The 26,465-nt window shown below is 43.1% G+C and overlaps 1 protein-coding gene across 7 annotated transcripts; it reads left to right on the forward strand.

Moving 5' to 3' along the window:
- Positions 1-472: 472 nt before the first annotated feature.
- Positions 473-25,835, forward strand: LOC105896158 (tropomyosin alpha-3 chain). Of its 7 annotated transcripts, none has more exons than XM_031575878.2 (10): positions 4,329-4,533; positions 4,936-5,137; positions 7,684-7,817; positions 11,160-11,277; positions 11,602-11,672; positions 13,349-13,424; positions 15,583-15,645; positions 15,786-15,855; positions 16,012-16,090; positions 24,140-25,835. In XM_031575878.2, the coding sequence occupies exons 2-10, from the start codon at positions 5,006-5,008 to the stop codon at positions 24,312-24,314; spliced, it is 918 nt and encodes a 305-aa protein (XP_031431738.1). In that variant the 5' UTR covers positions 4,329-4,533; positions 4,936-5,005; the 3' UTR covers positions 24,315-25,835. The 7 variants fall into 7 exon arrangements, with proteins under 7 accessions (XP_012678334.1, XP_012678335.1, XP_031431738.1 ...); XM_031575877.2 differs by lacking the exon at positions 13,349-13,424 and adding an exon at positions 12,087-12,162 and having other exon boundaries at positions 4,330-4,528; XM_012822879.3 differs by lacking the exon at positions 13,349-13,424 and adding an exon at positions 12,087-12,162 and having other exon boundaries at positions 4,331-4,533.
- The last annotated feature ends 630 nt before the right edge of the window (positions 25,836-26,465 follow it).

Genomic DNA, 26,465 nt, shown 5'->3' on the forward strand with positions numbered 1-26,465 from the left:
AGGTAAAGCCCACTACTCTGGCGAAAGGTAATTACTTGAGCTCAACAGCAAATCAAATTACCCTTCCTTCCATGCTCCTGAAGCAACGTGTTAAGTTGTTGGAATTGTTAAAAGCTTAGTCCAAGCTATTATGTTTGTTTCCCATTTATAGGGCCAGGACTGTATACGAATACCATTTTTTTTTACGGACGGCACTCAAACTGAATTTGACAAGAGCTGTATTGAATTGCTGACTGCACGTTTGAACAGCATATGTAAGTATAAGACTCATAACCATTAGGATATGATTGGCATGGCATAGGATCCAGAGCAGTGAACAATGAGGTCAGACACCAAAGTCGTTCTGGGAGTGGCCAACTGCCCCTGTCAAATATAAAAACTCCTGTGGCATGCCAGTCTGAGTTTGGACTCTCTCTTTCTATCCATCTGTGTCCTTCTGTCCTTCTCTCCCCTTCTTCCCTCTCTGTCTTGGTGGGACCAGCGTGCTGTCTTTTCTCCTTACCTCTGCTGGTATAGTGGTTTCCTCTCTTTTCGCTCCAGAAAGTCCAACCCAAATCTGCCAAGATGGAGGCCATCAAAAAGAAGATGTTAATGCTCAAGATGGATAAGGAGAACGCGTTAGAACAATCTGGGCAGGCAGAGGTGGACAGGAGTGGTTCAGAGGAAATGACAAAGAAGGTGGGTCTGTCTACCAGAACACTCGGAAGTGTATGGTAAACAGTATGAGGTGTATGGTAAAAGTGTTTCTGCTGTATTGCTATTCATATATATTTCATAATCAAAAAAGTATATTTTGCTGTAGTAGAAGTTCCATGGTATGGCACATTGCCAGGTGTGGATTTCATTAATGATGAGGTAAGATGATGGAACCATGACCAGTATCGGCTTATTTTTTTATTCTGGATTAAAACATAGTGGCCATTTTATAATATGGACTACATTACAAACTCTATGTAGATGTAGTGGACTTTAGACTAAGGGATGCAGGTAATTACACGAATAACCCAATTGATTCATTACTAATACCAAATTATTTTCTTTAAAGGCTAAATATATAAATATATGTATTCATACCAGGTAAAGGTCTCACTGAATCTGAGGCAGTATTTCACAATGGCATGGAACTATCCTAAAGCATGCCCTGTAAATCTATTATAAGACCAAGCATGGACCTTATACAGAGTCAGCTGTCCGCAGGTTGTGGTCGCATCAGTGTTAAAACCGTCAGACACAAAGGCTATGAATTATTTGACACAGCAGGGCCTTGGGCTGTGAGGTTGGGGGGGGGGGGAGTATTTATACTCATCTGGTGATGACACAGAATACTGTCATGTCTCTTCTTCGCAGGTGTCCTGTGTGGCCAAAATTGGTCTGACTGTTTTGTATCAGACCATACGTGTGTAACTGGTCACTCACACAAATAAAAACAAATGTATTGATCCAATGTATCCAATCCGATCCTTTTTTCTCTTCCCTGGTTTCATTGTGTTCTCTCTTTCTTTCACTTTCTCTCCTTTTTCCTCTGTGAATGTTTGCTGTGTCCTGTCCTGTGCTGTTCTTCTCTGCAGCATGAGGATGAGGTGCTTGTCATGCAGAAGAAGCTGAAAGGCACAGAGGACGAGCTAGACAAGTACTCTACGGCCCTGAAGGATGCCACTGAGAAGCTGGAGATGGCAGATAAGAAGGCCGCTGATGTGAGTAACTTACCATTGTCATCATCTTTCTACCCTCCCTCTCTATCATACATGTACGCGCACACACACACACACACACACACACACACACACACACACACAGGTCTACACTCAGCTGACAAGTAATAGAATTATCAAGAAAAATGGAATACCACTCACACACGATAGATGCATTTAATGCATCTCCACACACAGGATATACTTTATGTTGACAACCTGAGTGTTCAACAGACAAAGCTTTCCAACCAGTTCAATAAACCAACGTGATCTTCGTAAAAACAAAAGACTCTTACAATGCTGAATGGGAAGCTCTTTCTATCAGGAGTTAGCTGTAAGACATTAGGGGCCTTAGAACATTGAAATACAACTTACAATAGCACTGATTGCTCACACACACTTTTTCTCTCCATTCAAAGTTACATTTTCAACTTTGGTTTCGCACACAAAGCTTCTCAACCATTTTATCCATTCATTGACAACTACCCTGAGAGACCTTGTACTGGGTCTCCCTTTGCAAGATGAGAAGCCCAGGTCCTCCTTTTGAGGATGACAGCTCCGATAAATCAGAGACAATACTGCATCATGAGCTGTGACTCACATTCTATGGCCCCTTCTCCTGTGTCTCTCTGTGACAATGATTAAATGATTTGTGTCTGAACTGTGCTGACTGGATATAGCAGCCACACCTGCTACCGTAATAGTTTGCCTTGTTATGGCGAAGTCATGCAGAGTTTGCACATGCCAAAATGCCTGGGACATTTTGACCAGGAGAGTGAAATGGGTGCGTCAGAGGGTGTAATGTGATGTTCACAGATGAGCCATGAGAACGAGGACAGTTTAAGGCTCTGCTCCATGTCTGTCCAAGGCAGAGATGAGACTGAGATTGATTTGGCATTTTGTGGGAAGTACACATCCAATGGAAATCTCTTTTTTTCTACTTTTTTAATATAGCAGGTGGGATCATCTTTTAGAAAGCATTTGTATTGGGGACACCACCATACAGACAGTTTGGAAGGATCCTCATAAGGATGCAAATTTTGTCGCCAACACTAGATAATACTTCAGGACATTGATGTCTGCATCCGAAATCTCTTGATTTATGGAGGAAATTAAAAGGAAATATTTTCCAGCACTTTGAATTAATGAAAAGGGACTTTCTTTTCACCTTTAATCCATTGGCACACCTGACATCTTTGACATTTGTTCCAGGAATGCCTACCCTTACCACGCTCAGCATGGTCCAGGCACTCATAGTCTAATGACACACCTAAGACCAGAAAGAACTCTGGTGTGAACAGTGTGCCAGGCTGCACAGCCAGCTGGCTTTGTAGGTGCAGTACTTGAGACTGAGGGCTATTAGTGGATCTGTCATGACGGCTATTGTCACTGTTGTCACAGCAGTGTGACTTCTGTCCACTGCTGTATTTGTAATGTAGTCCAATGGCTATAGTGATTTGGGTCAAATGTTACACTGATTAGACAAAAAATTATGATCAGATTATGTGAGATAAAGATAACAATATGTTTTGCAAGAACCATACTCTGTAGTGAAGTTTGACCAAGACTACTGCTACTCCCAAATGTGAACAGTAGATGTCATCAGTGCTTTATTTTGCCCTAAACGCTCTAATAAGTGATATGGTATTTTATACCATTGCAGCATTAGTCATTTCCTACAACCCAATTTTAAATTTTTTTCTTTCTTTTTTTCCCCCTAATTAATTTGATATCTTATTATCTAATGCAGAATGTGATATCACCATGCATCTTTATCAACCTTGAGGAAAACACAATGCAATGATAACACTATATTTAGCACAGGGCCTGCATAAGAGGAACAACATGCAACATGTGTTGTAGTAGTCTACTTATCACACTATCAATAACACATAACATCTCCTGGGGATAACCTGCATATCACAAACTGTCATCAATATATTTATTAATATATATTTTGAATTAAAATGTAATCTTTGACATTTCATTGAAGGTATAGTAGTTCTTATCCTCCATCTTCACGATAGCACTAAATTAAAAGATGAATGTAATTTCAAATGGTTTAGAGACCATGAAACCTTTCTTTTGAAAATCTAAATATATGTAAGTACGCCAAGCACATATTTCGAACCCCCCATTAGCCTACGTTCGCAAAATTTTAATTTTGATGCTTTTGTGTGCACTCAAGGCTTAATCTGCATTCGCTTAAACTAATGCGCAAATATGTCCTATCCTGCTGTTTAAACTACGGAGGACACATGGCACAGTGAGCATCTTCTGCATGATTGAGCAATGACAACCAAAAAAATTGTGTATCTGTATCTGTATCTGTATCTGTTATTACAGATCGTTCACGTAATATTCCTTTAAGTCAGCAATACTTGTATGTACAAAGACGCAACAGGTTAACTGCAATGTTACATTTGCATTCTTCTCCTCCAATATGCTGAAGCAGTATGACACAATACTCAGGACTATCGGAGAGAATGCCCGTAGTTGTACTGGCAAAATTCATTATCCAACGATATAATTTAATCCAAAAATATAAACGTATCGTAGAAAAACCAAAAGAAAACCTGACCTAACTCCGTGTGGCGGGAGCATACGTCCTTTCCTGTTTGAAACTGGGCGGAGTAGACCGGAAGTGGGTTGAATGAGGAAGACAAGAGGGCAAGGCGAGGGAGACGTGAGAGGGAAAGAGAGAGAGAGGGATTGAAACGCCGTCTTCGTACTGCTTACATTCCGTTTGCTCACATTCCAGTCCAAGGATTTTGACCAAGTTCGCCAGCGTCACTTTACCGGAGAATCGGATGTACTAACCTGCAATTTAGAAAGTAGTAAGGTTAATAGTTTAAACTAATTTTGTAACTAGCTAACCATTGGCATAGCCAGAACGCTAAGTCATCGCCCGCTAGCCATTTAGCTACCTGAACAAGTTTTCAAGGGACGCTAACGTTAGTTTGCTTAACTTAACTGTTGGCTAGAATTTATAACTTTCATTCATGAACATGTGGTCTTAATTACGACACAGACAGTAACATAACTGAAAACATAATTATCCGTCTCTCCAGATAGTTCGACAGTTTTTATGCTAGACTTTGTCATTCGGTTAGCTAGCTAGTGCACAGATTGAATACCCAAGAGACAGCTTTGATTTATAGTTTGGACCATTGAAGTTTAGCAAGCTTTACGTTAGCTGTCTTTTTAACGAGGATATTAATCTGCCTGAATTTTACCGGTGTAGATCTGCACTGAAGAATCATCAAAGACACACCATCGTCCCTTCCTTGGATCTGTTGAATTAAAAAAGTAAAATGGCCGGAATGAACAGCGTCGAGGCGGTGAAGCGCAAGATTAAAGTTTTGCAGCAACAGGCGGATGAGGCCGAAGAGAGAGCTGAGATCTTGCAAAGACAGGTCGAAGAAGAGAAACGAGCAAGAGAACAGGTAATAAAAACTACACGGTGACGTAACCTACTTATTTAGCACTCCTGAGAACGCCGTATACGTCTTTCGCCGAATATGCCAGCTGGCTTGATAATGTGACCTAGGCAGCTTGCACGAAATTACTTTTGACATTAAACGCCTTTCTGGCTACTTTACAAGAACCATTCGTTTTGTTAAATGGCCAATGTTTCATTTGATGCAGGGTATCAACGCGTGCACAGTAAACTGTTTTGATTGTGAAGACGGTTAGCTTACCCAGCAACATAGGTAACTTCATCTTTTCAAATAGCTGGTTGAACGGTATAGCGGTGATGTTTGTTGGGCATACTACGATTGCAACAGTCCGGTAGGAAGTGTCTCGGGTTGGTTGAGGCGGACTGGTCTACTGCAAGTGTAATACTCACCTATGATGTAACCGCTGAAAATTATCTTTGAGATGTCAACCGCCCTGCATAACTCTCCCGTGGCCCCACAAATGAGTTCAGAAATGGCTATTTTCCCCATTCCACTGGTCCAAACTGCTCACAGAATTTCGCAGGTGTCCAGCTGTGCCAAGTTGCCCTTGCTGTAGCCTTGTTTGGAGAGGAGATGTCTTATTTAAGATGTGTGCCTTTTTTATGCATGGAAAGATGTTCATTTTAAACCATGAAAAGATTAACTTATGGGGTGCCATCTGTGAAGACACCATTCTGTTTTGTCTCAAGGACATCAAAAGGATTTTTTTTTTTGCTGGACCAAGAGGAGGTTGCAATAGACTATTGTTTGTTGAGTGACAGTCAGTGGAGTTCTTTTGAGTTGGTCTGTCAGTCCACCAATGGAGTTGTATGCAAGAGTGGGCTTCCTCATTCAGGGGGGAGGGAATGGACAACGAGAGAAGGATGTCCCCCTGTCCCCTTCGAGTCATGCTCTACTGATACAGGAAGTGTGCTTGCCAACTGATTGTGATTGCTCGTTTCATCCTGGAGACGGTTACAAAAAAATGAAGTGGCATAAAGTTTGCAGTATGTTGCAATCATTGAAGCAGTGGAGCTTTTGTATGAGCAGCAATTAATTTGCTTCATGGTGCATGATGGGTTCTGTTTGTAAAGGCTCCTAATTGTCTTGTACTCAGACTGCCTGTGCTGCAACTCATTCGGTGAACTAAGAAGTTCATTGTTGCACATGATGGCAGATAAGGATGTTTTGAGGAAGGTACACATATGAAACTTTTGCATTTCATAGAAATATTTGTATCCGGATAGTTTTCTCCACAGAACCATTGATATTTTGTTAGGTCACCTTAATGTAATATGCATGTCTCTAAATTAGGTCCGATACTTTTAAGAACTGTAAAAATGTTATCAAGGGATTACACCAGTCATTGGCGGGAAGGTTGAAGTGGTTATCCAACACTGGGTTTGTGAAAGCCCGAAGAGAGGACAGGAAATGTGGAAATGACTAACAGATGCGTTGTGTGATATTTCAAGAGCGCCAGCGATCTTGTGCTGCCTCACTGAGGGGGTGAGCATTTGCATATCTCTATGGCGATGGAGCCCACCCTCGCGCCCCACACTGTGGGCTGCCAGTGTGGTTGACCCCTCCCTAGCCAATGGCATTTCCCCATATATGATCAGTGTCAGTAGCTTGGTCTTGGAGATGGTACATTTAGCATTTTTTTTATTATTATTGTGATTTCATCCTGACTACCACCACACATCACACTTGTTCTTATGTGCTCGGGTCCATATTGCTCTGTTTTTGACCTACTTAATGTGCATAGCGATCCGCCCCATCTGCTTATGGCACCGGTGCTGTCTCCAAACTAATTCTCCCACACCCATCTGGCCATCACTGTGCTTTGTCTAAACCTAGTGTTAGTGCAGTGCTCAGGCTCCTGGTGCCACCCACACCCACACATTGTCTTCATGTTCTGTCTCTCCCTCTCTTTCCGTTGACACACATTCCCTCGTGTCCTGAGAGCAGTGGGAAGAGCGGTGATTCCAACATTCAAAAACATTTGTAGTTGTTTAACCCCCGCCCTACTCTCCCCTCCCCTGGTTCTCCACACCACACACTGAGGAATTTGATTTGCTCTCAGATATGTTAGCGCAGACACCCACTCACGCACACAAAGCTGAAGTGTCCCCAATTAGTGCCAATCAGGTTGCGAGAGGCCGCTGGCATGTCTGCCTGATTCCCCCCCCCCCCCCCCCCCCCCCCGGATCAGTCAGCGGGGGGATTCACCCAGTGCTAAGCCCTCTGTGAAGCCAGCTATGACATGGATGAGTTGTGACTGGTATTAGTTACACTAGGACTTAGCAATCCTTTCTTCAGACTCAATTTAGCCCCCTCTCACACACAATCCTCTGTCTCTCAATACTGTCCTGGTTCCCACTGTCTCTTTTGACTTCCCTTGCTGGCCGATTCTCTCTCTCTTTCTTTCTCTTTCCCTCTCTCTATCCACTGCTCTTGCTGTTTCTCCCTGTCTTTCCTTCCTGTACTATCTTTACCCCCGCCTCTCTTCCTCTGCCTGGCTCACACTGACTCTTCCTCTCTCCCTGGCACAGGCTGAGGCGGAGGTGGCCTCCCTGAACAGGCGTATCCAGCTGGTTGAGGAGGAGCTGGACAGAGCCCAGGAGAGGCTGGCCACTGCTCTGCAGAAGCTCGAGGAGGCAGAGAAGGCTGCAGATGAGAGCGAGAGGTACGCTCACACACTCACACACACCTCCTCCCCAGGCATGCTGGCTTATAGCCAAAGCCAATCATGTATTCTTCCAAGCAGGGGTGGCCCGCCTACTTCCTGGGATTCAACCACAACAAAATGCTGCTCACACTCCAAACACAGAGGGCTAGTTCAGAAATGTATCAGATGTGTATCTATCAGGCATGAAAATCCTTCACCTTTCGGCGAAATTCGCCGTTTTGAAACCAAAATAGGTGACCTACGTGAATCGTGTAGATTCGATGAGAAATGGTTTTGGGGGGGGGGGGGGGGGCGCTAGTGCATGGAAATATTAACGCGAAGTTGCAGACCACTATCAGAAGCTGAAAGCACGCATGCTGAAGAAGAGAAAAGGTCGAGGCTGAGACGTGGCAAAACAGCGAAAGCGGGCCATGAAGACACTGGTGGTTCAGGCAAAGAAGAAAAAATTATCTGGTTCTGAGAGTATTACGAACTGTAATGTAAATTGTTATCTTTGCCAATAAAATGTATTAAAATTAGGGCTGTCAAAGTTAACGCGTTAATCTATGAGATTATTGAGGCCGAGATTAATGCGATAAAATATTTTAAGGCAGTTAACGCAACTTTGTTTACTTCCGATGTGCATTGACACATGGCACGAAACCGCCGCGTGCCTGCAGTCAGGAATAGGAGAGACCGAGACGGTAGTTGAAGATGGAGAGAGCAGAGGGATTGTTGGGCGGAAAGTTTCTGTTTAAGAGTGAAAATGACGGAACAACCGACAAAACTAAAGTTGTATGTAGCATTTGTCAAGCTGAATTTAGCTATCACCTTAATGCAAAGCACCCGACAGAAAGCAGTCCCAGGTTAGATGGTCGCCAACCCACAATCCACGACTTCACTAGGAAAATAACTAGACCAGTCCGTGAAAAGGTTACCAACGCTTAGGCAGTTTAGATTGCCGGTGACTGTCGGCCCATCAACATAGTTGAGGACGGTGGGCTGTCTGAGGTGATTCGAATTGCTTCAGGGGACAATTCTTACGATTTACCGTTGTATGACGGCGAGAGAGCACGAAAAATTCAGCTCCTCGAACAAGCTGCCAGCGTCGCCCTTACTGGTGACAACTGGACGTCAGTCAGAAATGACAATTACCTGGGTGTCACAGTTCATTTTATTGACAATGTATGGAAATTGAGATCTTTTGCATTGGAAGTAAAAAAAAAAAAAACATTCGCGGCATACAGCGGAGGACTGTGCAGAGGAATTCATCGACGTCTCAAACAGATGGGAGATAAGTGGCAGACTGACCACTTTAGGCACTGATAGTGCCCGTATTATGTTGGCAGCTGCTAGGCTACTTCCATTTTAACATCTACCCTGCGCGGCGCACAGTCTGTACCTGGCTGGCACTTTATAGGTATGAGTTATAGGCCTGAGCCTCTTTGAAAACACAGTTCTGCGTGTAGTTTTGTGTTAAAAAAAAAAAAATACAATTAAACAACAGTGTCTAAAATACACGCTGTCTGAAAGTGATTACTCGTTAATTTATAAGATTTAGTCTTTAGAAGTCAAACCAACTTTAAATCGCGATTAATTGAGATTAATGAATTTCAAAATGTGAGATTAATTAGTTAATTTTTTTGTCTCTATTGACAGCTCTAATTAAAGTCTGAATTACATAACATTGTATTGGCTGTCAATCATGATGGAAGAGTAGACAAGTTAAGTTACAGCATGTCCACCATCTCTTGTGGGGGCTATGCATTAAGCCATTTGTGGTGCCCTTACCTCATTGTGCCTCTTATACTGTATGTTAGACCCAGTGACATCAGTGCATAATACTTAGTAAGGAGGCCATAATAATTTTGGACTCATGGCTGAAGTTAAGTTTCTCCAGCTCTCCCCAGGTTGGCAAAAAAAGCATCTCAAAATGCATCAGATTGATGCTTTAAAATATGGAATATTAAAATGTTTCTTACGGGGGAGCATGCCCCCGGACCCTCCTAGAGGGGTAATATCCTTCTCATCTTTTTCACCCCTGACCCGTTTTCATGCCTGATCTATACTAGGACCAGTATCTGTGACCTGAGCTTTTTGTTTAGGTCCACTTTGTGTCTTTTTTTTTATCGTGACTGCAGAAATCCTTCATGCCTTCTGTGCTGTGTAGTGAACCAGCCCTCCTTTAATTCTGTGGAATGGTGTGTATTAGCTCTAGTTAGGCTGATCTCACAAGACGCTGCACTATCTAGCCCTTGACTGGGCCTTGGCCAGAGTAAGGGCCCCCTGCCCCCGACCACCACCACAAAACAAATCTGGTTTGCATTAGGGGACTCTGACGTAAGCAGTGATTGGGTTACAGAAAAAGCATCGCTTGTAGTTCTGAGGACCCAATCTTTGGCAGTTGCTAAATCTGCTGGTAGAATCACATGAAATGGAAAGAAATGCCAAAAATATAACACACTGGTATCAGTCACTCTTTCAAACTTCTCTGGTGTCCGCAAGAACTTGAGATGGTTTACATGTGTTTAGTTAAGCCTATCTGTTCTCAGTGTTCTAGTTAAAGGTTCTCAAATCAAGAATTGCACTGCTGCGAAAGGAGAAATAAGACATGGAGCCTCTGGGTTTCAGGGACTGATATAGCCTGTTGGTCACTTGTTGTCTCACAACCTGAGACTGCACTCCTCGCCACTTCATGGTCATGGAGATTGTTGCACAGAAGACGGTGTGAGTGTATTTAGCTGATGTGCCACGGTTTGGTAGGTTGATCTCGGACTTTAGGAGATTAGCATTTGCGTAAGCACCCGTACAGCTTCGTCGGACCACGAGGTGACCGTACTAGCAGGTGTGCGTCTGATTGGCATCCCTTGGTGGGTAAACAGGGAGAGCGCTCCACCTAGAAACAAAGCTGTTTTCCAATTCCTCCTGAGACGATATGATAGTCTTGTGACACTTAGAATCACCCCCCTATAGGCTGCAATACTTGGAAAAAGAGGAAATTCCTTCTGGCTGTCTATCCCTGACCACTAGATTAACAATGATATTAACAGTAAAGCACATAAGATAGGTTTGGTTTCAGTTCGATTTCTGTTTTGTTTTAAGTCACAGTGAACCATATCATTGTGGTGTTTTAGTGATGTATAGTGTTCGGTCTTCCACTTCACACTTGCAGAAAGGCTCTGCATAAGCCCGCCAAAATAAACTAAGGGCTCTAAATTGAACTTCTACATATAGTGTAAGCTTTATTAGGAAGGGGCCCTCAAAGATGGATATTTGTGATGGTTAAGAAATGATAATCATGCCATCTAGAATCATCAACACGTCATTGTTGTGACTCTGAACTGTGTTCGTCTCCTCCAGAGGCATGAAGGTCATTGAGAACAGGGCCGCGAAGGATGAGGAGAAGATGGAGCTGCAGGAAATCCAGCTGAAGGAGGCCAAGCACATTGCTGAGGAGGCTGACCGCAAATACGAGGAGGTGAGTTCCTCCACACCCCCCACCCCCCAGGCCTGATCCCTCGCTGCCAACCCTGGAACAGATGGGAGAGGGTTTGTTTTGGCCAGAGCTAAGCTCATACCTTTGCTGGCTTGCTCGCCAGCTCTTTTCCTTCCTCTGCTTTTCTCCTTATCTCACATATTCCCCCTCTCATTGACATCACACACATAAACACCGTTTACACTTGACATTCTCTCCTAACACACACACACACACACACACACACTGCTGTGTACTTTGGTCAGATCTCCCGGACCAGCAACACAACCCCCTTCTCACCTTCTTACTGCGTGTGTTTGTGTACAGATGGCTCGTAAGCTGGTGATCATCGAGGGAGACCTGGAGCGCACGGAGGAAAGGGCAGAGCTGGCTGAAGCGTGAGTCAGCCCCCGTGTCCCTTACAAACACACTAAAGTCACTTTCATAAAAACTAATTGATGATGTAGAAGGAATTTACCCTTTTAAGAAAAGATTGATTTTGTAGGAATTTGTTTCTTTACACACTCACACAAACATATAATTTTTGTACACATCTACTAGGGACCTCTACCTTCTAATTAACATTTTGCAACACCACCATCTTTTTAACCGCACTTCAAAAAGCAAAGCGAAGCGAGCCAAGCCTCCATTTGCAGCTTCTGGTCTGGAGTGGCAGTACTCTGCAGTGGCTGTTGTATGTGCATGTCTGAAACCTCACCCCTGACCTCCAGTCCCATCCCTCTCTCTGCATGCGCTTCTGTCACATGACCTCCTCCCCTTCCTTCTTTCGACTCCCCTCCCAACACTAACAGCACGAGACGGAGGCTGGACGAGCAGCTGAGGAGTTACGACCAGGCGCTCAAGAGTCTGCAGGCCGCAGAGGACAAGGTACCGTCCTCTAGACCGACGTCCTTGCCGCAGGCCAGCAAGGGCCTGCACAGCTGGGTTCGGGGGAAATCTTGCTTCCCTGAACCCACAGCACTGCCTTGTTCATGGCTTAAACCTGACCTTGGTTAGCCCTCCCAGCATGCCTGACTCAGCTCATCAGGGGGTCTGGGTTCAGGTGATGCTGGAGCTGGGAGGGCCCTGAGCCATGCAGTGCTGTGGGTTCCGAGGAGCTGGACTGACTCACTGGGTTAGAGAAAGCTGGTGCTGGATGGCACGCTGTGATTTCATTGGCATGGATAGCTGTTGCTGAAGCGATTGGATACTGTGAGCGAGATGAGAAGTCTGGGCCCTATATCTCCACAGATGAAGTGGAAGTGCCGTGGTCATTCTGACTTGGAGTTTCTCTGTTGAAGTGACTGGGCCTTGGTCTGATTCAAAAGACTGAGAAATGCTCTTGTGTTGTTTTGAGGGGGTTGGGGGTCTAGGCATGTAGACCCTCTCCCTATGCCTTTGCAATGCATGTGATGCAGGTTTGCACCAAGAAACTTAAGCCACGTTGGGGTGGCTGTTTCAGTTCCAACCACCACTCGGGGCTATCTGGCTGTTTGGCTGGCTGCATACACATTCTGCTTTCGCTTTGACCCCTTTCCCTAACCCACCTCCCCTGCTGCATACTCAAATCACACTCGTACTTCCTAACCAACCATTTTGCATGTGATTCCCATATTTGGCCTTGTCAAGAAAGTCATGTTGCTAATTTATTTCTTTTCCATCACATCACAAACGATCCACTATCCTAAACCACCTATGTTGATTTGAATCATATTTTTGTTTATTACATTTTAGTGTGTGGTGTTTTATGTTGATGCCCAATCTGGATGGTTTCCAGCATTTTCCAACAATGCACAGGGTCAAAGGTTATGCCTTTCTCTCCTGTTTTTTCTCATTGTAAATTTCTGTCTCTTTTGTCTCCCTCCTTGACCCCCCCCCCCCCCCCACCACCACCACCACCACCACCAAACGACTGACTTCACTCACCCCCCCATCCCCTTACTTTATCTTTCTCTTCTTTTCTCTCATTATTCCCTCATTCCCCTTGGTACCTCACCCATCATCCCCCTTCCCTCCTGCTAAACTAACAACAACAAAAAAAAAAAAAAATGTAATTAAACAAAATCAAATGCAGCAAATGTGCCGAGTTGGAGGAGGAGCTGAGAAATGTCACCAATAACTTAAAATCCCTGGAGGCCCAGGCTGAGAAGGTAACGGGGGAGGGGACGTGCATCCTGCATGCCTTTGGGTAGGGGTTTCGCTTTGGGACAGCCAGTTCTGAGGAGACTCATGTCTCAGTCATAGCGCCATATGGGGCTTGTTCCACCACATGTGATGGAGCTGTGGAAGTTGAGTCATTTTATTGCCACTAGTGGCATTTTCTGTGTGTCGGTCAAGCCTCAGAGTTTAGGTGCATAAACCCAGACCTTTGTCTCCCCAGAACTGGCCAATATAAATGTTCTGAATCTCAGTGAATTGTGTATAAAGGTATTCAGTATATCCTGTGTTTCAGTGCATGAGTTCTTGAATAGTAAGAACTGAATTAAGTTTTATCTTCATGTGCATGCAAGTTGTTTTGATGGCGTTATTCTTTCTCTAGATATGTTTACCCATGGTTTCCCTAGCGCCAGAACGACTCTGCTGGGGGAATTTGCCTCAGACTCTTTATAATTGTTTCCATAGGAGCTGTTAAGTGATGGCCTTAAGCCCTCTAAATTAGTAACAGCTTCATAAATTGTGGGAACCATTTCTTTTTTTTACTGTGACAGTGACAGACTGTGACAGTGTAAACACCAATACATGAAAGCTAAACCAACTGAGTAACAAAGTATTACTTAAAGCCTCCATTGGAATGCCTCTGTGTGGTGTCACAATATTCGGATGCCATTCGCTCCAGCCCTTTCCATTCTGATGGTTTGTGAAAGGCCCCCAGCAGTTTCTCTGCGACTGCCTTTTATGGAGCTCAACGTCCAAACATGCACCAGAACCTGTTTGCACCTGATGCCGGAACATTCTTTCGTCAGCCTTAAGTGTGTCTGGACAGAGTTAAAAAAGAAGAAAAACATCTGTTTTGGAGAAGGTGTCAATAGGGGTCAGATCAAAGGTTAACTGTTAAACTGAAGTTGACCTTCCATGTGGTGGTGTGTTTAGGCTGAGGCAGAAGCATAGGCGAAACGGCACTAAGTAGAACTGTAGGTTTTTTTTTTTTTTTTGTATAGTCATGTTTACGGCTGGTTTGGCCTGTGACATAATTAGAAGCTGCTGGAGCGCATTGAAACACGCTCAGACGAGCTCCGCTCTGTGCCCCGCCCTACTCCTAAAAAGACCCGGCCTTATCTCCTGTCCCACATGGGTGGGGTAGCGCAGCCTGCTGAGCACAGCTGTGTGTGCGCAACAGAGTGTCTAGTTTGGCCTAACTGCTGTGTGTGTGTGTGTGTGTGTGTGTGTGTGTGTGTGTGTGTGTGTGTGTGTGTGTGTGTGTGTGTGTGTGTGTGTGTGTGTGTGTGTGTGTGTGTGTGTGTGTGTGTGTGTGAGAGCGCGCGCGCGCGCGCAAGTTAACACAGCTGTAGGGGAGCGCTGGCTCATGCCCCGGAGTGAGTGACGTCAGCTCCACTGCGCACTTATGCTCTACTCTGCTCCTCATGAAGAGAAAGGGCCCCGTTCAGGCCTGCCGGCTGATGTCACCCTGCCCCTCCAGCACACATTCTGACACACTCCGCCTCAGTTGGCCTCCTCTGCTGCGGTAAAACAGGCAGAAACCTTGATTTACTGCCTTGTTTACTAAGGCTTTTCTTCTAGTTGCTACAAGTGTAAGGAGCTTCAACGTTTTATTTCGAAAGATCACTGCACTTCCTTTTTGTAAAGAGATGCCAAGTTGAGGCTGGGGGTTGCTTAGAGACCGCAAACTTTGTGATTCGTTAGAATCAGTTTCTGCCTTATTTGATTCAGCCGGAGCTGGTTGTTGGGCACAGTGCCGTTTATTTAAACAGCACTGGTCCTTTTAGCCCTTCCTCATTTTCTTTTTTTTCTTTATTCCCCCCCCTCTGAGTCTGTTCTGTTGTTGTGACTGGGTTTCTGTTCCTCATTTTGGGCACACATGTGCTGTTAATCATGGTGTGCGTGGCGGGGGCCTGGCCCACAGTTATTGAATAAAGAGGAAAATGTTCCGGCTGTTTGGGGCCTTGCAAACCAGGCTGTGGGCTCGAGCCAGAAACCTCGCCTTATGACCAGCTTTCTCTAATGTCTGGCTACATTATCGCACCATTTCGCTTAGTAATATTTTACTGTGTTGTAGTGTACCTTTTTTTTTTTTTTGCATTAGAACATGCCATTCTCTGATTGCATACATCTTTCCCATCCCACCAACAGTACTCCCAGAAAGAGGACAAGTATGAAGAGGAGATTAAGATCCTGACGGACAAACTCAAGGAGGTGAGGCCACTCTACCCCACCCCCCTCCTCTACCCTCCCTTTTGGCCATTTCCCTGGGGGCATCCTGACACCACCTGTGTCTGATTACTCCAGTGTGCACAGCTCATCCCACTAACCCCCCTTCACCCTTCTATCCGCAGGCTGAGACCCGTGCTGAGTTTGCTGAGAGATCCGTGGCCAAGCTGGAGAAGACCATTGACGATCTGGAAGGTATGTCATATCTGTCCCCAGAACCAGTCTTTTCTCTCTCCCTCATTGATGGATTGACAGATTAAGCTCTTGTATCACCCCAGATCAGTTGTTGTCCATTACCTCTTATCACCCCTCTCTCATCCTACCTTACCCCAATGCTTTGTACACCCACAGACGAGCTCTATGCCCAGAAACTGAAGTACAAGGCCGTTAGCGAGGAGCTGGACCATGCTCTCAATGACATGACCTCCATGTAAATACGCCACTGGAGTGTGACCTCTTGTGTGTGTGCAGTGCGTTGCAGTGCTTTGACTGAATCTTGTGGTTTGAGAGCGACTAATTCATTTTGAGCCATGACTTTGACAGTTATGATCTGAATGAGGCTCTAAACCGACCCTGTGCCTTGCATTTTGAAGTATTGTCATTCCAATTCATCAGGAGTGGTGGGTTTGTTTGCATGTGTATGACCCTAATTCCTTGCACATAAAAAAAACATGACCAGATTAGGGTTAGAATGGGACGATATTGTCTGTGCGATGAGTCTTCCATACCAAGAGCGTTCCTTTATCTTCACGCGAACTTCACCGTGGTAGGCCGTTGGCATGGCAACCCCATAACATGCGCAACAACACGAGCTCACCAGCCACAGATATGATCGCTGAGAGCCAACCAAACGTGTAACGTGGGTCAATGCACAGTGTGGTGGCCGTGCACACTCACTCCCACTCGTCCTCGCACGAGAACTCACAAGGATCCACTCTGCAGCCCCTTTTTTCCACTTGTGTGTAGAGCACACTGCTCTCCCACGCACACTTTTTTTTTTTCTCCCCCTGCATATCCATGGTGACTTGTACAGTTATGATATGCTTCTTCTATGCCTCCTGTGCAGTATGTGTTCATTTTTCCAACATTCCATTTTTTGCAACCAACAATCTTAGGCATAAGGGTTGCATCACAATCTCTCTTTGTAATGGCACTCGGATGCCTAGGTTGAAACCGCTTGTGCCTTGAACATAAGTCACTATTATTAGGAACACCAACTGCCTCTGGCTGCACTGGCATGATGTGCTATGTTCTAAAGGCCTCTGAAATATGTCCTAGTGGGCATATTAACAGGACTGAGCAACCGCGAGGGGCCGTACATTGTTGCACATAACTGTTAATGGCCCGCAGAACCAATGCCCCTATAGACTGCATATTAAATAGAACATGGACAAAGTAATGTCAGTATTTTTCTTAGAGTTGAAGGTACTCACGTGACTTCCTTCCTCTCTGAGCTTGTAAGGAATAGGGTCACAGATGTATTGATGTTGCAGGTTTCTGTCACTCAAATTATATTCCTCTTTGTCTGACAAAACTAGGCACATGAAGGAACGTTGACAAGAAGGCGAGGGTAGCATTCTAGACATTTTGATGTGGGTGTGGCTCATCCACGAGGGTTAGATTTCCAAATTAACAGGCCCAAGGCTAACCTCAATCAGCATGTACAGGCTTTTAGAGTGCCATTAAATGAAGCCTAGAAGCACAGAGTACTATAAACCGCTGGTGGTTCTGGAAATGCCTTAAAAGTTTAACTAATTCACTTAAACAAACGTGTTTTGATGTGAGGCTGCTGAACACAGACTGCTCCATGTATTGGAGCAAATGGTCCATTTACCAAAAGCGTTGAACTGCATGTTTGCATGAGGTTTCAGTCAGTGGTTTTGGTTTTGCATGCATGAGCAAGGTTTGTGGTGCATTTTAGTTTTTTTTTTTTCTTCTGCTAATGATAATTAAAGTAATCCTATTTATTATTTGTATTATGTCAATTATGATGCTAAGAGTTCTGCATCCCTCTCTCTATTTCAGATAAATTGGCACTTAAGTATTTGGAACCCTGTATGCGCTGTGGCTATGAGACTTCCATTTCGATCTGCCTGAACTTCTGCTGCAGTCTGCCTCTCGCTCCTCTGCCTCTCGCTCTCTGCCTCTCGCTCTCTGCCTCTCTCTCTCGCTCTCTCTATCTCTCTCGCCTTCCCTTTTTCGTTTGCAACTCATACCTGAACAAACATGTCTAGAGAGGAAGAATCATTCTCCATCGCCCTTCATCACCATTGCTTATCACCTCACCTTCATGTGGAATCTGTTCAAACCACTTTCTCTTTCGTCACTCTTTTTCTTTCTTTCTCTCTCGTCGATCTCCTATCTCTGGCACAGAGGTAGTTGGTTGGCAGAGTTTCTGGGTCACCGTCTTGTCATTGTCCCATTTTAGTCTGGGATGTGTGTCTGTTGTTGCACTGCTCTGCTCCCCCCCCCCCTCCCCAACCCCCATACACGCCATACGCTGTGTTTACCACAACTGCCTGTTTCGATCATGTAATGAAGGAGAAAGAAGAACAGGAAAGAAGGCTTAAGCTGTGTCATTTGTGTTCACTGTCTGGCTTGTCTTCCTTTCTTCAAAAAAAACTCATTCCACTCCACATTGTCTCCATAATTCACACTCATTGCCTGTCACCATGCTACATCTGCTATTCACATGGTCATTCACCTGGGTATGCTGCATACATTCTAATCCCGTGACTATCTTCAACCTCATGTCTTAAAATGAAAAGTTTGAAAATGAATAATTGGTCAGGGAAGTAAGTTAATGTTTCATTCGGTATGATGTTGCTTATTAAAAGCGTCTATTAGCAGCGTTTTCACTCTAATCTGGAGTATGAGGACGAGCACTGAACTCTACACCGCCCTGGTCCTGTGCTGTTGCTGAGGTGGCTGGTTTCTAACTGAAGACCTGCAGGTTAAAGGACTAGTTCCTCATAATCACGACTGTGCTTAAACAGAGCCATTCAGTTATCAATCTTGTCCATTCCATGATGTTCAGTTATCTAGGCTAAACGTATGTAGTGAGTACACATCTAAATGCAAAAATGTGCTTGATCAGTATTGAGGAAGTTACAATATGCAACCTGCCAATAGTGCTCCTGAACCTGACCAGAATGAGGGGTTAAACAATTGTGCACTTACAGTTGACATGTTTGTTTGATTGATTGGAATATTGTGTAACACAAGCATTCCAAATGCATAACCTAGATTCCTGTTTTTGGGGAGGAAAAAGCCTACATGTGCTTCACATGGCATTCTTTCAGAGGTTGGGTTTGTGCATTACAGTAGGGCTTTTAGTTGTGGACACTTTGGTTTGTTGAATATGCATTTTCCAGCCAATGTTGCCATGGAGACGAGCACCTTGATTTGACATGAGCTATATGACTAATGTGTAACGATGATTCCCCCATCAGTCATTTTTTTTGTCAGCACAAGTGTTTACACATACATTTCCTATAGATTAGCTTTTCATGTTGCATTCCATTTGACTGGGAACATACACAGTATAAGCTCGTCCATTTTCAGATCCGTGTATTTATATCTTAGTTGTGACGTCATGTCCAGCAGACGGTTTTCTCTTTAGAAAGTGAAGTTTGCAACATGCTAGACCTGCGTACACTTTGGTGTTGCAGAGATAAAGATATTTGGGGTTTAGAGATATAGTTGAGTTTAATCCTTTACTCGCTTCAGATCCTAGTTTTAGGAGCAGTTGAGGGAATTTTCAGTAAGCCCTTTTCCTTATGCTTATATACCAAATCTACATTCCCACAATATGGAGGCTTTTCTGTCAAACAGATCTCAGATGAACCTGATGTTGATCTGTCCCTGCTATAACAATGGGCAGATACTGTAAATAAAGGCTTGACAAAGGCTTGTGCACCTGTTTGCAATGCAAGTCACTTGCATATTAGTGACGGATGTTTTACAATGCCTTCAGATAGCTTTGATGAAGCTGAATGTCAGCTCTGTTTCCTACAGAGGGAGTTTGGCGCTGTTCTGAGTATAGTGTGACTCAGACTGATCACAAAGCCAAAGGCTATGATTTGAAAAGGTGTGTGGTTGGCAGGTTTTTTCAGGCGTTTCAGACGGTTGTATTATCTGATGTTCTGGAATTTGAGCTGAAAGATATGGCACCTAGTCTGTACATGATCCTGAGTCTATTTTCAGACAAGAATTTTGATTAGAGGTTGTTTACTACCAGAAACCCTTAGCAAGATCTCTACAAGGGAAATCGGTCATTGGAATCTTATTATATGTAAATTAGATTGACCACATTAGGGTTGCTGCCACTCCTCTTTCTATTAAGCCCTCATTGAATTCCTCTTCTAAAGCATATGTAAGGCCAGCATAAAGTCTAGATGCTTTGCACAGGTCGACATATGTCCTCATACAGCAGATTAATTTTTACATAAATCGTTGAGGTGCCGCACATACTTTAAAATTGTATTGAAGTACACTGATGTACTCCTCATGCCTTTTAAATATACTCTCCATTGATTTGTTGACCAGCTCATACCGGCTGTCAGAATGATAGAGGCCCCTTGTAGAACGTGAGGCAGCCACAACAATGTGGCCGAGTTTGTCATAAATTCCTTTGTCACAAATGCTTTTGTGGCTTGGAAGCCTGAATGAATGCTCAACCCGCCCTCTGGAGATCCACCCCCAGTCCAAATGTAGTGGCAGCTCTTATGAAGTACTTGTTTGATAAGTGAAATGTAGACCAGTTCTCCACTTGCTTTAAATGTAGATGATCCAGATGTGTTTGGCATCTGAATTTAAAAAAAAAAATAATAATTTTGGTCAAAGAAAAAGTAATCTTCCAAAAAAGCTGAAAGGAAAAGCTTTGTAAAATGAAAAAGAAGAATCTGTGCATTTAAGACTTCATTAGTGTTGATCTTCTCACCATCACAAATAACACATAAAAGGCTTGGCAACATGCATCCAAAAACCGGACTTGCAGAAGAGGATTCTGAGATTACCTCTTAAACATCTACAATATCGGTACGCTCACCTAAAGCTCCAAATTCCCAGAAAATTGGGGGCAGTGTATCACTAGATTTGTCGTCCCGTACCTCCAAAATGATGGGCCAAGATTCAGGAGCTAAAGGCTGTATGTAGCATAAAAACATTTATTTGGAAGATATCCAAGTGACCATTTGTGTCTCCATCGACATTGATTGATTGATATTTATGTGACAATATTCACCTGCGAACGTTGGGATGGCCCATTCAAATCAATGGTACTTTTTGGAACATTCTGAAGAGCCGTATAATAATTTTGGATAATGACCTCCGGACAATACATTATTATTATTACTTAACTAAGTTGAGGCAAATGGAGCCCTGTAGGTCTTCATTCAAGCATTGTTTAGCTTTTAAACTAGCTGATAGGCTAACCATTAATGTTAACCAATGGGCTTGCTACCAACTACAGGATAGCCAAGCTTACTTTCTGTTTTCGCTACAGTGATTCACTATTGCCTCTTGAAGTACAGTGGTATCAGGATCGAGGCCCAAGTAACGATGGCCGCTTAGCATGCTAACTTTAGCTATCTTGACAACATGGTACATAGGTGTTTTTGACATTGCGTGAAAACCATTATTTATTTACATTCTCATCTTCATTCATGTTAATGTTTGAATGTTTTAAACGTATTTCTTATAGCAAGGTACCCAATGTAGGATCTGACCACTAGGGTGCAACATGGAGTAATGTAAATATAATCCTTTAATGTCTGTTTTTATCAATATACAAAAAATTAACAACACCGTTACATTCATATCGGTCTATTCAGGTAATTATCCATGATTTGGATATTTACACAGACTTAACGTAAGTGATTAGGCTTGCCCTCATATGTAGTCTTTAGGACACATTCAGTTAATCACAATGTACCACTGTCGTATTGGTTTGTAATATGCAAGCTGACTAATGAGGTTCGAGAATGGCACGTTTACGTCAAAGCGTTTGTTCAAACCTAGCCTTATAGACACCAACTTGTTATGATATTAAATAATTAGTGGAAATGTTAAGTTGAGTGATTTAGTCATCACAACTATGTTAAATGCCCATAACGCTAAGCCTGGAGAAGCATTATACCTATGCTGGAATGTGTCTGACTTCAGGGCAGTAACTTCTAACAGCCAATAGAAACATTCAACAAGTTGGTGATGACGTGTAGGGCTATGTGATGCGTTGAACCTACACATCAATAAATCCTCTGAACCTCCAATAACTCAGCGAATTTTTAAATATAATTAAAACGGCCGACTGCAAATATGTTCAACCGCACTCTTTCCAGTATGTGTAGTGACAAACTGAATATGTTTTGTGGTGCTACATTATTCGTTATGGATGACCAGGATGTGGAAAAAGCACGACTCCTGTAAACAGAAAAGCATCTGATAATCTTAGAATATAATATGGTTAGGATATGTGCATCGTCCTATCGCAAAAAGTGTGCAGTGATAATGCTATGACCGAAACGTTAAAGTGAAGGCAGCTGGCTTTTTGTGCTCACTGCCAACTCCGTTTAACTAGCGCAGTTTCCCTCTAATAATACTGCATTCATCACCCATCTGTCTTCATAACACACATTTGACTTTGTCTAAGCGAATATACAAAAATTCACCAACAGACTGCAATAATACCTACATAAAATGTATTGATTATTGTATTTTCCCAACTATTAACCGCGTTTTGTACATTGATTTTGTAAAATTCCTGTTAATACTCGGTTGCGGTCTATACACAGGAATGCATTTGTTTTGCCTGGTAGTTAGTATCACACGCCGTTAAAGTGTGTGAGTCTCTCTCTCTCTCTCCCTCTTTCACATTCCAATCCGATCAATGTATCAGGTAAAACATGGAATAGATAACAAATTTCCACATAATAAAGTAACTATTGTTCTGTATTCCCACCCGACTGTAGCCTATTCAACAGGATGCTGCAGGGCGTGCACTTTCGCAAGAGGTGTAGAACATTGCAAGTCTAATGCCAGTTAACCTAGCTATGAACTATCCTAGCTATCTCTAGCTTGGGGAACCATCAGTTGGTAGTTGCTAGCGTGTGTTAATATGAACGCATGGTTACGTGTGAATATGAACTTGTGTTAAAAACTGCACAGGCACCCCACGGGTTTCTGCCTTTTCCTATTATAATTTTATAAATTAAATTAAGGAGATAACTAGCTATCACTTCATGCAAATGAAACACTTTTTAAGTTTCCTTAACTAGGTAGTAACTGGCATAGCAACTAGACAACTGTAGCAACCAGGAAACCCTGCTTGCAAAATCTACAAGAATACTCCAACACAGGGGTGGGCAATTAATTTCCCCAAGGGGCCACATGAGATAGTGGGACTGTTGTGGAGGGCCGGACCAATAGGCTGAACTCAATTCTGCTCAATATAAGTTGTATCTCTTTATAAAAAAAACATTACATTGTATGGTTTTGATTAACTGCTACTGGTAAGAGTAGATGTTACATTTAGGCTATCAAAAAAATTGGTGCAGGCATAGTAAAAACGCCAACATTATTTAATCAACATTCACCAAAACGATTTTGAAAATGAGCATGTTTTTGCAGTATTAAAGGTGTTCCCAGACGATCAATACACATGGCGCACACACACACACACACGAGAGCAAGCTTGCAATGCAATAGTATACAAATTAATAGTAATATCAATTTTTATCAGCGCAAATGGTCGCAGTGACGCACACACGCACGAATGTAGGCCTACGGAAATAAAAAAAAACATCCCGCTTATTATACGGTTACTTGCCAAAACAATAGAAGACATTTCTCCAAAATAACTCTCTTTAATGATTTTGTTGCCGTTTAGTTCTTCACGCAAATGCGAAGCAACTCAGCAACCCACCTTCTGACTTCAAGTTTCAATGACTTTCAGTTACGTTAAATGACCGGACTACTTGCGTTGCGGAATGATATGAAAGATGTGAATTATAAGCACAAAACCCGTTGCCAATGACCGCAGTCATACATTTTTCGCAGCAGTGAATATAAAGAAATTACAGACCTGCGAACGTTGGGATGGCCCATTCAAATCAAAGGAACGTTTTGGAACATTCTGAAGAGCCGTATAATAAGTACAGTTTTTACGTTTGATTCCTAATTTACAATTGACCTCCGCGGGCCGCAAAGGGACAGCCAAAGGGCCGTTAATTGCCCTTGGGCCGCACTTTGCCCAGGTCTGCTCCAACAGATGGCCCTCAAGCCTTGCTTGTAGTATTTAACTACTATGTTTTAAACTACGCTTTTGTCCAAAGTGACCTACAAGACAAATAAAAAAAGGACAAACTATTTTATTGTGGAAATGCATTTTTTTTTTTTTTTTTTTTTTTTTTTTTTAAATAAATGTTGACTGTATGGAAACAATGTCTCATGTTCTGCTTTCTATCTTTTTATTTTTAAGAGAGGCTGGCCAATGCCAAGGAAGAGAATGTCAAGATCCATGCCACCCTGGATCAAACCCTGCAAGACCTCAACAGCTTCTAAGCCCCTTGGCGCTACCACTGGAGCCTCTGGCCCTTCCCCTCCTCTCTACAACCCCATTGACCCCTCCCTTTCTCTCTCTCTGTGCTGGATGACTTGCGTTGGGGTTCGTAAGAACTGGCTGGTATTGTATTTGGTGGAGGTAGCACTTGCTCCGGTCCTTATCTGGGTCCACATATTTTTGTGTTCTAAGATCTCAATGCAGTCCTCAGCATGTGAAGTTTTCTTTGCTTTGTGTTGCCTCTAGCTTTATTTTTATGTGTGCGCTAGTATATAAATATATCTATCTCTTCCCTTCCAAAAAGGGCAATATATTCATATATCCTGAAGCACCAGTGTCTTAAACGTCTCTCACACGGTGAGACTTCAGATTTTGATACATTCCAGCCGAAGTGTGCAATTTGCAGTCCATCAGGATTATGGTGTTACACAGTGGATCATCTCATATTGCCAGAGCACTACTTCATGTCTTCACTCCCGCAGTCTTAGATTGCGTTTGGAGGGTTTTTCTGCGTCTGAGCCTAAAATTGGAGCAGAGTGCGTCCTCTGGGAAGGGAGACTTGCAGAGCAGGCAGAGTGGAGACAACTGAAATGGAGCGACCCATTTCTCTTATCTGGTCTCCGCGCAGGCTTTTCAACGGGACCATTCGGGATCTTGGAACACAACCCCTATTGTCCTTCCCCCGCTTACTCATTGCGCAACCTGTTATTGAATTTCCTTTTGCTTTAAGTTCCTGCACCTGTTGTCCTTTGAAAAAAAAAAAAGAACATTAATGCAATTAAAACATTAATGCAATTAAAACATTAATGCACCCCTACTTAAAGGAGCACCATTTTATTACCAATATCTTAACTGTGCCAATTACAATGGGACCATAATTGTATTACTTTAGTTAAGCGTTGTTTAAATAGAAATGAAAGGGGGGTTGGCATATCATTTCTTGTATAAGGGAGACGTCTTCTGTTTGGGTTTAAACCTTTTTTTCTAGATATTGAGCCATGTCCCACAAAGGGTCATTTATGCTATCTAAGCAGCATTGAACGGTTTCATTGAATTCCCCCAACTGCTTGTAAGATCAGGAGAATGTGCATGGTTCCATTGTAGTCTTAACTTTTTGGGATTGTATATCATTATATCTGGTGAGGTCAAGGGGTGGTAAATTCCATAGTGTTCTGTTTACCAGCCTTTACCCCTCTGCTGTATTGGTTAAGTTGTAAGATGTTTTTTGTTTTGTTTTTGGTGAAACTGCTTGAGGGTGGGAGATAAAAAGGGGTGATGAGAATCACATTCCACTGCTAAACTGGAAGCCATGAGGCCGCTGTGGAGAGTAAGGGGAGATATACAAACTTGGAGGGAGCGATCCAAACATCTCACAATGCCACTCTAAGTTTTTTTTTTTTCCCTGTCTTTGCAAGTCAAAAGAACTGCAAATCTTTAAAGTGAATTAAATGAGAAATAAAGTTTATCAATAACATTTTAACTGGAACTTATCCTGGAGTTTCAAGATGTAAACATTTTGTTATCAACAGTATTTCATTGTAACAATCATGACTCAAAACATGGACATAAGATTCTTTTTTAAAAAAAAACAATAAAGGACAATGATTGAATTTGACTTTCCACCCTAGTTGTATTCTTTTGTTAAGACTTTTGTATCTTTGAACACTGGTAAACTAACATGATTGCAAAGACAACCCCGATATATTTGTAATGATGTGAATGACGTCACCTTAACCTATTTTACGCAAAGTGAACTGTTCTTCCTGCTCTGTACAAAGGTATAAGTGTCCTTTTGTCCTTGTAATGGATTCCACGAGGTTCTTTCGTGTGATTTCAGGTTTTAAGGTTATCACAAATAGATCCCACATGAAGGGCTCAGAGCTGGTGGCTGTGAGTGGACATCTAGTGGATTCTTCTGTAATTACAAGTCCTCTTTGTGGTGCAGTGGAGGATGGCGGTAGCAGTATGTTGTCAAGAGGATGCTCTAATTGGGGCTTTGCTGACCTGTTTGTAGTTTAATTTGGACCACACATCCCTGCCTCTCACTAACACTAATTACATCATGGTGCCCAGTATGAAAGTAACAGCATCATCCTTACTCTGAAAGCCTTGGACTAACAGTTCCTTTCTTGGCTTGTACAATGTCCTATGTGTTATTTCAGGGGGTGGATCATAGAGTTGAGTAATTCTCTCATTTGGAGCAAATGCAGTTTAGGTCACATAGGCAGTCCACTGTCTCAATGAC

This window comes from Clupea harengus, chromosome 11, assembly GCF_900700415.2.
Source record: "Clupea harengus chromosome 11, Ch_v2.0.2, whole genome shotgun sequence".
NCBI classification, from domain to species: domain Eukaryota; kingdom Metazoa; phylum Chordata; class Actinopteri; order Clupeiformes; family Clupeidae; genus Clupea; species Clupea harengus.